The sequence below is a fragment of the Carcharhinus amblyrhynchos genome, chromosome 31, assembly GCF_965287045.1.
Source record: "Carcharhinus amblyrhynchos chromosome 31, sCarAmb.v2.hapA, whole genome shotgun sequence".
Taxonomy (NCBI): Eukaryota; Metazoa; Chordata; class Chondrichthyes; order Carcharhiniformes; family Carcharhinidae; genus Carcharhinus; species Carcharhinus amblyrhynchos.
Window position 1 is genome coordinate 11,571,240 of NC_137354.1, and position 12,234 is coordinate 11,583,473.

The 12,234-nt window shown below is 40.5% G+C and overlaps 1 protein-coding gene across 1 annotated transcript in view; it reads right to left on the reverse strand.

The window, feature by feature from the left end:
* Positions 1 to 515: 515 nt before the first annotated feature.
* LOC145360382 (very long chain fatty acid elongase 6-like) overlaps positions 516 to 12,234 on the reverse strand; it is a 76,838-nt gene continuing 65,119 nt past the window's right edge. The window contains exons 2-4 of the mRNA XM_080215575.1: positions 12,026 to 12,157; positions 3,536 to 3,687; positions 516 to 3,024 (exon numbers count right to left, since the gene is read on the reverse strand). Coding sequence (XP_080071701.1) covers positions 2,603 to 3,024; positions 3,536 to 3,687; positions 12,026 to 12,157 — 706 coding nt within the window. The 3' untranslated portion in view covers positions 516 to 2,602. The remainder of the gene's footprint in view (positions 3,025 to 3,535; positions 3,688 to 12,025; positions 12,158 to 12,234) is intronic.

Sequence of the window (12,234 nt, forward strand, 5' to 3'; positions counted from 1 at the left end):
ATTACTGTCCATCACACATTGGCATGGACCTGGCATCTGTTCAGGTGCAGGAAGTGCTCTTTCCTCAATGCTGTGACGCAAATAAACACCATCTTTTCACCCTTGCTTTTTGAAATACGTTTGAACTCATTGCTCCCTTTTTCCTTAACAAAAAACAATTCTTAATTATTCATCTGCCAATAAAATCAATTTATAACAATCTAACTTGGTACACTTTTTACTCCAAAAGGACTCGACACTGGATAACCACCAAAACAAACAAACTGTAGCTAATCTCAAAATTGTACAAGAGGTTATTTCTTGAATAATTAAACCATGGCTGTTGTAGAATTAACAGCAACAGCTACAAAAAAAGCTGCAGATAGTGGGCAACTTGTGTATTTGTGGGTTTCTTAAAAGTAACCCATGAAATCTGTTGTCGCTTGGAGGGTTCCTCATTCTGTGGAGAGTACAAAGGACAGATGCAGCCCTGCCCCCCACCTCCCCCCGCCCCCCACTCCCCACAACCCCCAAAAGATTTTTTTTGTGTATGTTTCTCATAGGGAACATTTTCAATGGTTTGAACAAAATCTGTTTTGTCAAAATGCTGATGTGCAGCTAAGCCCATCTTTTGCCTGAATCAGGACTCGTACACTTCTTTGGCATGGGAAAATTAGCTTGGCACAATGAGCAATGGACTGCACTGCTTTGCAGACTGGAAAACCAGCTTTCAACTCCCAACCTTAGATAACACCTGCAATTGAGTTTCCTCCATACTTGGCTGAACTTCCAGTTGCAGGAACATAGCAGTCAGAGATTCTTAGCTCAATTTAAGTTTTGCTTCAGCACCTCGCACTGGTGGACATTTAACAATCCTGCAAGTTCTCCCCAAGCTCACTGTTAATAAGTTATGGTGAACAGAAATGAAAGTAAAGATAATGAATGATCTTTTATACCTTGTCAGGTTGAATTGTCACGAAGTTATATACTCCGTCCTTAACATAAAAGTTATCAGGAGCTGAGCATTGTGCCTGGATTACTGAGAATGTTGTACCAATGAGTCCTGCACAGTAATACCTGTCCTGCGAGTGTCAAAATATGTCAGGAGGCCAAGCTTCATAAGGACTGAGACATTTATAATGAGGGTGCATTTTTGTAAATGAAGCCACCTACATGATTAATTTTTTTCTAAAAGGTGACGATTTGTGCTGGATGGGCAAGACTCAAGTGAGTGACATTAAGATCGTTGCACTGGAATGACTTTGGAGTGTCAAAAGATGTCAATTTTATACGGGATCATTTCCGTGTTTTAAATCAGCATGTTACCTATCCAATAACTACGGTCTACATATTATGTTTGGTGATATTAGTGGATAAATGCTTGGTATGTTCCTTTGTCTGCTATTTTAATTGACTCTGGCCTATTTATTTCAATTTGGTTGACTCTCCACTAAAAAGCAGGCAAAGAAATGTGCTATGGATTTGTGTATTAAAGTATAATGTTGCCAACAATGATTTATTAAATATTTAGTAAGTTTAACTATTAAAAATAAGCAAACTCTGAAGTGCTTCCTGTCCCTCCCCCATTCCAAGATAAAAGCTATTATTTTAAAAAGGTTTTTATGGTTGGGCTGGCAGCCTTATATAATAGGGTTTGGCATATTGGAAATCTATGAATAACCCAACTATTCACTTATCTAGAGTCAACAACAAATCTGCCAAGAAAGATCTACCTTGCATCTGTTGTGTGTATAAATAGAAGAAAAGCCCTCTAAGTCTTGTGTAATTGATTACCTAGATTCTGGTACAATGACATACTTTCTTTGAAGGACTAAATCCAGTATCTCTTGAAGATATTCCCAGTCAGCAGGACCAACACTGAAGGGTGCTAAATCCTGCATCCAAACTGCCTCATACGAGAAGGGTCTACCGTAAGTACAGGGAAAAATGACAATGAAATTTCATTGTGGGGAAAGGTTAGTGTCTTCAGAATGCTCACACACGATACAACGGTTAGTGCACAAGCTGGACTGCAGTGAAACTGGAAGTCTGTAAAATCCTGAACAATAAATTATTCCTGAATTTGTCTTAAATTCTTCATATTTCCACTCGTCCCTGTCCCTTTCCCTAGTATTTTGGTCTCAAATAATGCAATCAGAAGCTCAACTCGGCTTGTGAAACAAGTCTAAATATGGCTTCTTCCAATCATTCGTTTATAATCTCCAAATCAAACACTCTTAAGGCCATAGCTAAACTCCTCTGCATGCTGTTGAAAATAGTCCCACACAACTCCACTTATTGCTTCTGCACTTTTTTTTTTGTGGTTCAAATTGTGCAGTTTGTACAGAACAGGGAAAGGATAAGATTCAGGATTTAAACATTCTGGGATCTGCCAGCACTGACACCATCCCTGTTGATCCTGGAGATGGTACCAGTTAACAGGCTCTAATGGAGAGAGCAGTAGGGAATGTGAACATGGAGAGTGTGATCCTATAAAAATCTACAGCATTCCACAGTTAATACTGAATAACTCCATACTGTTTTGACAAAACCACAACACCATCCATGTTTGTGCATTAACCACTGACTGACACTATTCATTTAATTGTTCGTCACCCTGAGGTTAATCTGCCTTTAAACCTTTCTTCCTATTTAAGTAGGTTTCGTAGAAGAAACAACAAAAGAGAAGGAAGTAGCTAAAGTACATAATGGAAGACAAGATGATATTTGCAAAGAAGGAAGGGCAATGACCCTCGTGCATCCACATATAAATCAACACATTCACCACCATGCCCATGATCATCTGCATGATCTGAGTGAGGGTAATAAACATGGCAAACCTACGTGGCACATGAAAGCCCGCAGCGCGAAGCGTATAGTATGAGTACATAAAGGCGTGGACGCCATAATTCATTGTCATGAACCAACCACCACCAGCTACCATATCTTTGTAGGAATACCAAGAGTACAGCAACACTGTGATGTGATGATACCAGTGCAAGAATATCAGCTTCTGTTTCCGTAAAACGATGAATATAGTGTCACCTGTAATAGAGGATATCAGATATTTCAGCAAATCTTAACAAAATGCATGACCAGTTAAGTACAAAATCTACTTTCACCTCACAGCCAGGCTGTGAGCAGAGTGCTACCAACTAAGCCATGGCAGTTATGAATATTAATTTTTAAGAGCTACATGTTTATATTTGAGGAAAAAAAAACAAATATGCCTTAAAGTGCTAAAGGACAGAGCAATAATTTAGGCGGACACAATGCTGAAGAGATATTTGACTGTTGGAAAATATATTCTTTTTAAGTCAAGCTATTTTGGAAGGAGGAGGGACAGAAGAGATGTAGAATACTTGGCTACAACTTGACCCCAAAGGAATCTAATTGTTTACAGTTTACTCATTGTACCTTGAGGAGAGTGGAGGATGGAGGTTTGTGACTGGTGTTCCTCAAAACTGGGAAAACAATTTGGACAAGAAACACGCAACATCACAATAAATGTGGTGGCACTAACGTGGTCACAATTGTGATACTTTTCTTTCCTCACCTAGTTCTGGAGCTTTGCTCAAGACAAATGCATATGCCCAGAATTTGCTCACAGGTCCATTGTAGAAGCTCTGGTCACACACGGATTGTTTGAAGCCACTGGTATACAGTACATGCCACATGTACCACCCTGTTCTGAAAGCACCAAGTATACTGTGGGAAAGGAAAAAAATCACTATTATTTTCATAGCACCACATATCCCAATTATTGTATAGTTACGATATAACTTTATACAGTATAATTACAACAGTTATTGTGCAAGTTAACTGACTGGTAACATAGTTGATCTTATACAGCATATTATCTCATCTTTTTCTCAAATTACCTGAAAAACAACTCACAGCAATGTACACCTTTTTAATGATGCAGGCAAGTTTCAAGGAAAGCCTAGTGGTATTATCATTAGACTATTAATCCAGAAAGTCAGCTAATGTTCTGGGACCTGGGTCCAGATCCCGCCACAGCTGATGATGGAATTTGAATTCAATAAAAAAATCTGGAATTAAGAACTAGTGATGACCGTGAAACCATTGTTGATTGTCAGAAAAACCTATCAGGTTCACTAATGCCCTTTAGGAAGGAAATCTGCCATCCTTACCTGGTCTGGCCTACTTGTGACACCAGAGCCACAGCAATGTGGTTAACTCTCAACTGCCCTCTGAAATGGCGCAGCAATCCACTCGGATCAAAGGCAACTAAGGATGGGCAATAAATGTTGGCCAGCCAGCAACATCCATATCCCACGAATGAATAAAAAAAGTTTGTACAATTATTAACAGATGTACATTAGACCTGTAGGATTTTAATTTAAAACAGGAAGGTGACAAAGGGACAGATTTTTCAGTTCTCCTATTCTTTGCTGAGATAAGGAGTTGATATATTTCAGAAATTAGGATCATGAGCTTCTTTTAGCATATCGTGAAGTTTTATTTTAAATTGGACCTACTCTGATTTTCACTGGTTTATCTTGAGTATGTTATGTAGATATTAAATTTACTGTTAGATTACTTGCACATAGAATTTGGTAGTGAATCAAACTATTTCTAAAACTTGAGTAACTCATTCCTGTTTAGATGACTTGATGTTTTCAAATACAGTACCAGCTGTCAAAATACTTGGGTGATTTTGCTGTGTGTAAATGCATTTGCTTTTTTTTATGAGTAACAATCACTTGCATCTTTAAAAAGGAGGAAATCCCACTCCAAGACACTTCACAGACATAAGTAAAACTGTGTCCTCCTTTTAGGATATATTGACTACCTTGAGAAGAGAATAAATACCCATATTTCAACAGAAACTGTGGTTATCAGGTAGCCAAACAAGATTCCAATTCAGGAGCTCAATTTAAACTTTCGATGCAGATTATGATAATGAGCGCCAACACGCTCGCCTCAGAGTCACAACATTGGATTCAAGTCCCACTCCAGGGCTTGATCACTAAAATCAAGGCTGACACTGCACTCTGTTGGGAGGTTGTATTGCACTGTTGAAGGTGCTGTCTTTTGGATGAGATGCTAAACTGGGACCCCACCTGTCTTCTCAAATAGGCATAAAAGATCCCCCACCAATGCCTCTACTTTCTCAGAAGATTAAAGGAAATTTAGCATGTCTCCTATGACCCCCTCCACCTTTACTGATGCACCATAGAAAGCATTCTTTCTGGTTGTACCACAGCTTGGTACGGCTCCTGTTCTATCCAAGACCGCAAGAAACTACAAAAGATCATGAATGAAGCCCAATCCATCACGCAAACCAGCCTCCCATCGATTGACTCTGTCTACACTTCCCGCTGCCTTGGTACAGTAATTAGCATAATTAAGAACCCCATGCGTCCCGGACATTCTCTCTTCCGTTGGGAAAAAGATACAAAAAGTCTGAGGTCACATGCCAACCGACTCAAGAACAGCTTCTTCCCTGCTGCCATCAGACTTTTGAATGGACCTACCTTGCACTAAATTGATCTTTCTCTACACCCTAGCTATGATTATAACACTACATTCTGCACTGTTTCCTTTCGTTCTCCATGCTTTGTCTGTACAGCATGCATGAAAATACTTTTCACTGTATACTAATACATGTGATAATCATAAATCAAATCAAAAAGATCCCATGGCCCTATTTTGTAGAAGGGAGTTATGCTGGCCAATATTTACCCTTCAATCAACATTATAAAAATGGATTATCTGACCTTTGTCACATTGCCGTTTCTGGGAGTTTGCTGTGCACAAATTAAGAGTCACATTTCCTACATTACATAAGAACATAAGAACATAAGAAATAGGAGCAGGAGTAGGCCATCCAGCCCTTCGAGCCTACCCCGCCATTCAATAAGATCATGGCTGATCTGTCGTGGCTCAGTTCCACTTTCCCGCTTTCTCCCCATAACCCTTAATCCCCTCTCTTATCAAAAACCCATCAACCTGCGTCTTAAAAATATTTAGCGAGGCAGCCTCCACCACTTCAACGGGCAGAGAATTCCAGAGATTCACCACCCTTTGAGTGAAGAAGTTCCTCCTCAACTCCATTCTAAACCGCCCCCCTTTTATCTTGAGGCTGTGCCCCCTAGTCCTACTGTCCTTTGTGAGCAGGAAGAGTCTCTCCACCTCTATCCTATCCATCCCATTCATCATCTTATACGTCTCAATGAGATCTCCCCTCATTCTCCTAAACTCTAACGAGTTCAAGCCAGTGGCTATCTCTTCAAAAGTACTGCATTGGCTCTAAATCGCTTTTGGACATCCTGAGGGCAATTCTCCCATCTTGCTACGTTAAAACATTAGTGTAGCAGGCCGGGAGGTTGAAGCGGTGCCCGATGCTTGGGATCCCCGCTGTGTCCCCCACTCCGATAGCATCTTCCAGCACTGGATTTCTGGTGGCATCAGTTCCGCACCAGAAATCAGTAGGGACCACACATTATTCAAATGTGAGTTTAAATAGAATTAGCGGGCCTGGGACTGAAATCTCTTTGTGGCAAAGTGCTAATGCCCAGGGGGCACCTTGGTATTGCCCATCAGGCAATGCAATGGGGGCAGGGCCTAATGGGGGGTGGGGTAATTTGTGGGGGTGGTGGGTTCTGCTGCCACTTTGCATTTAGACTGAGTGACAGAGGGAAGGAGTCCAGCAAATCAGGGCTGGCCAACAGGGTTGGGCGGGGGGGGGGGGGCGGTGGTAGGATGCAGGAGATCGGGGCTGTGTTGGGGAGGGGGTCAAGGCTGGCTTAGACATGCATGGTGGGCTGTGGTGGGTTGGACAGCCAGTGTTGTGGGTCTCTTAGGGATCTCGTAGCTCCAACAATGGAGCTGGCCAGCATTCAGGAGGCTGGCAGCATGGGGCCACTGTGCAAGTGCCAATCTCAGCGTTGACAGATCAGTGCACGCAGTGCCCCACCCCCTGATCTTTAGCATGACTCATGCTAGCACAGAGTCTGGGAGATTCTTTTTGAAACTCTCACTGAAAAAAATCAGCATAATTTACTCCAGTTTTCACGCAAATTCACAAAAATTCTATGTTCATAAAAACACTTTTAGACAGATTTTCTAAACCACAATATGCTATTCCAGGGCAATAGTTTATTAAGGGTAGTAGAGATCAACTTAAATCGGGCATGTTAAAATTAAAGCTTCAGATTGACCAACAGATGACTTGGTTATCACTCAATTAAACTCCTTTCACACAGTAAAAACAACACCAAAGTCACACTTTGTATGTGTGTGCTGCTAGACTGAAACGCCATGGTGTTTGCTGGAATATGTGAGCAACATTCAAAATGCTGGTTGTGAAGGCAATTGCTGCGGAAGTTGTCACTGTTCCAGGCAGTCAACAGAGAAAAGGTCAAACAGAGACTTGCAGACATTCATGCGAAGGAAATCTAGGTCTGCAAAAAAAATTGTCACACCAACAAATAAGGTTGCTATGTCATCTGCTGTGCTCAGCCTTTGTACAGCTTTATCACATGACTTACTTCGGTATTATTTAGGCAGCTATGTGCTAGCTTAACTTTATGAAAATGAGTAGTTTTAATGTCTAGTTTCATTATGTTTATTTTATTTAGTAGCACAGACCAAACAGCACACTTAATCTGGCCCCCCATTAATGACAGTGCAAAACTGTACACGTTGTCTCTGTCCTTTGTAGACTAATCATATCGCCACTAATCCAGTATTGTGACATGCCGCAGAGTCTGCGCACAAATTGATCAGGCTACGTTCAAAGGTACAGCTGTAATTATATAAGGTATTCTTAACTCATGTCTGTGTGTGTCCTGGGCTGCTTCCAGCATTTCTCTGCCTGATGTTACCAACTGAAAACAAATGACTGCTTTGAATGTCTATCATTTTGGAATTATTTCTTCTCTGCTTTCACACAACAATTAGGGACAGCACGGTGGCACAGTGGTTAGCACTGCTGTCTCAGTGCCAGGAACTCCTGTGTTCGATTCCAGCCTTGGGTGATTGTGCAGACTGCAAATAGACATTCTCCCCGTGCCCGAGTGGGTTTCCTCCCATAGTTCAAAGATGTGCAGATTAGGTGGATTGGCTATGCTAAATTAATGTCCCAAGATGTGTAGGTTAGGGGGATTAGTGGAGTAAATGTGTGGAGTTAAAGGAATAGGGCCTGGGCAAGGTGCTCTGATGGAGAGTCAGTGCAGACTTGATGGACTAAATGGCCTCCTTCTGCACCATAAGGATTTTATGATTTTACGTACATCAAATTAGAAGAAGAATTATTTTGACCTGCACTGTCATCAGCCCTTATAGAAGATTAAATATCTCTGAATTGCACAATACTAATAAATCCCAGCCCTAGCTCTTTATCTTATTATGGTCTCCACGCTTGTGTTCAGAATGTGAAAGATGTCATTATGGAGAGTTATAGAAGAGCATCAAAATGTCAAATGCATGGAAGTAATAAATAAATAGAGATTTCAAAATGGCTGATTTTTCTCCTGTGAAGTTTTTTTTAATGCAAGCAGTTGCCATAAAATATGGATTTCACTTCCCCTAATATCTGATGGAACCATGAGTTTGCAGTAGGTATTTAAATTGAATGCAGTGAAAATCCAGAGCCACCTAACTGAGAATGATTCAGAAATTGCCATTGAGAGGGGGAAATAAGGTAATATTTTACAAAGCCAGCATTAACATAAGAGGAATGGAACATTGCAAGCTTTTAGTTTGCACAAACTGTTCCCACTGGATATTGCAGAGTGGGCTCTGGTTTTGTATATCAGGCGCTTGCTAAAGTGCAATTTAACACAAATGGGATGGTGGTTGGGAGTTCAGGCGCATAAAGAATCCTTGAGGGAAGCAAGTGTGAGCTAAAGCCTCTCAGTAATTTGATGTCAATGGAACAGCCAAAGAAGTAAATGCAAAATTTGAACAAGGGTAATCAAAACAAATATCCTCATCTTTCTTTTTTAGACATATCTAAAGGGGTTGAAGGGGTTAAATTTGATCATGAAGTATCTCCCCTAGGTTTCCTCATCACTGAAAAGCAGCAGATACCCAAAAGCCTTAGTATCAGATAGCCTGGAATTGTTAAATAGATCTATTGTAGGAAAGCAGGAAAAGGAACATCCAGTACACACTGCAATGGATAGCAAAGTAAAGGAGGAACATCCTTATTCGAAGGAGAGAAAGCCTATGTTGTCGCTGTTCCACCTGATCTAGGTAGAATGTGACTCATCATGCTTTATCTAGGTGATGCACAAAATTGACACTTATTTAATCTGAGTCGGACTCCTGTCAAAATACAGATAAGAAGCAATGATGCCTCTCACGACGCGCAATGCACTCAGGGCATTATGTCACCTTGCATTACACAAGAACTGACTTAAAAATATTCCATTGCCTTCAGCATGTTTGGAGTAGCAGTGGGACAGAGGGCTTGCTACTGGGATTTTTATGCTACATTTAGGATTACGGCAGCCACCCAAAAAAAGCTGTGGAGTCAATACATCCTATCCAAATCCAGTCAAGTTCAATTATTCCAGTGCATTTCATTAACAGGCACCACATTTACAAATTTCTTTCTACACAAAATGAGATGTCAGCAAATAATTTTGACTGACAATTAAATCAAATTTTGTCATTGAGGATCCGTTATGGCCATTCAGACCTAACACTTGCACATGCTGATTTCATGTGATCAACGGTTTACATCGAGTTAATCTTACAAATCAATTGTCAAAACATAATTACATTTTTAAAGAGCTGGTGGTTGAACGTGGGTCAACATTAGCATTTTCTTACTAGTTAATCCAAAGCGCAATGTTTGAAGCATTCGAAACAGTGAAGTGCCTGCAAAATCACCAAGCTTTGCTTTTGTTCCTCAAGGTGAGAGAAGGTTAATGTTTCAACAACAAATGCTGTTCCTTTCTTCTATTTAAAGCATTAGTTGCAGTTTGCAAATAAATCAGTGCAGTTGAAACTGCTCCCTCTCAGTATTTCATATTAAAATCCAGCATTTGCCAAGGGAATAAGTAAACTTAAAAATGTGGATACAGATGGCTAGCTATGTTTGTTGATGCTTTGAACAACCTCCAGAAATTCAATTTGTGGAGCTGTTTTCCTTAGCAGAATCTGAAGATCTGTACAGGAATTCTGATAAATATTAAACTCATGTGCTGCAACCTACCTCTTACACAATGAGATGCAGCATGGCCATTATCAGATTCTTTGTACATTATGCTCTCAAGTTACTTCTAAATGTTACTAATTCCATTTGACTCTCCAGCTTGGATTATTGGTGACTCAATGAAGGTTTTGATAAGCTTACAAGTTTTATAATGTGTGTCAACCTGGAGTGGGAGGAGATGTACAGGGAAGTTGTAGTGGGCGATGACTGACCAGTCAGAATGCGAAACCAACTTTGTGATAAATTAGTTTCTGGTCATTCATAGCTTTCCCAGGAACTGAGGTGAGGAAAAGAGCATTTGAGATTGTTTCCTTACCAATAATCTAGTGATCAATTCAAATGACATACTGAATTGTTTTTACATCTGATAACTGAAACCCAAAAGGGTTCCTTTACTGCCAAATGGTTAGTTTGCTGACACATGATGTTAGGGCAATTTGAGCGCTTTAATGCAGCTTCTGTCCTTTGTACATGTTTTCAGATGTTCTCTGCTTTTGTATTCCATGTGACATTTTCCAATTCATCAAACCTTTTTTGCAAAAACACCAATGGTACAGGGGGAAAAAAATGTTCAATGTAGGTCATGGGACATATATTATTTTGTTTTTGAAGATGGGACTTTGTTACATTTTCCTTCCTGTCCCTCAGCTGTTATGTTTTTACAATCAATGCACCAATCACAGCCAAGAGTTTGGGCTACTGAATTGCTTCAAGGTTGCCACTTGGGCACATCCAAGCCAGTACCAGGATAGCACTTGACTTCTTGCAGATAAGAGGCTTCCTTTCTCTTGGCAATTCCCTATTGGGAGACAGCTAAAATTGGGAACTCAGGCTTATTCAGTATTATGGGCACAAAATCTGTGCCCTATTTGGACGCCCTTCATGTTGATAGCCTGTGCTTTTCCAAGATGCTGTTTCAAAGAAATTTCAAGGCAGAATCCTTCAAATGCACTCCCCATTTCTGTTAACCTAATTGATTCCTAGTACCTAATTTGCAACGAATCATGTGAATTTCTCAGTAAATTGAGAACACAAACTAGATGTCAAAACTCTCATTCAATTTGTTTGTTACCTGTATCAACATTTTATTCAAAATTAATGAATCACTGCACTGGACTGGACAGAGAAAAGTTTCATTAAGAAAACTACCACTTTCATGATACAAGTAAACAATCTTTGCCAAGTATGTTATCCTCTGAACACCAAGAACAAAGAAAATTACAGCACAGGAACAGCCTATTCGACCCTCCAAGCCTGCACCGACCATGCTGCCTGACTGAACTAAAACCCCCTACCCATCCAGGGACCATATCCCTCTATTCCCATCCTATTCATGTATTTGTCCAGATGCCCCTCAAAACTCATTATCATATCTGCATCCACTACCTCCCCTGGCACTGAGTTCCAGTCATCCACCACCCCATGTAAAAAAAACTTGCCTCCTACATCTCTGTTAAACCTTGCCCCTTGCACCTTAAACCTATGCTCCCCAGTAATTGACTCTTCCAACCTGGGAAAAAGCTTCTGACTATCTACTCTGTCCATGCCCCATGACTTACTGCCTGTCATCAACACATGTAGCCGTCGTTCTTTGGGCCATTCAACCGCTATGTTTAAGAGAATTGAGTGAACATCCAAGTCCCAGAAACAGCACTTGGCCACTTCTGTTCTTGCAGCTAGCCCGGTAGATTCTCTTTCTAAATTCTGCTTCATGTTTTCCTGCTCCACTCAGCTTGTCATCTCAGCGAAGTGAAGAATCTACTCTTCATCACCTGCTGCCCAGTGGAACAAATTATCTGTGCTGCATTTCTTTCTCTTTTAATTATAAATTGCTACGACATATTAGTCACCCACCTGAATAAAGCAAGGGTCAGTGACCACAAGACTAATGGTTTCCGAAGTTCAAACTTCTTCCGCTCTCTCATGTAATACTGCCCTGCAAAGATCAATGCAGCATAAACTGCAGAAAACAGGAACGACTTGCTCCTAATAAGAAACAGGGGAAAAAAATCATTAATGTTAGATTGTTAGATTTTACATACAGAAGCCAGTCTATACCAAAG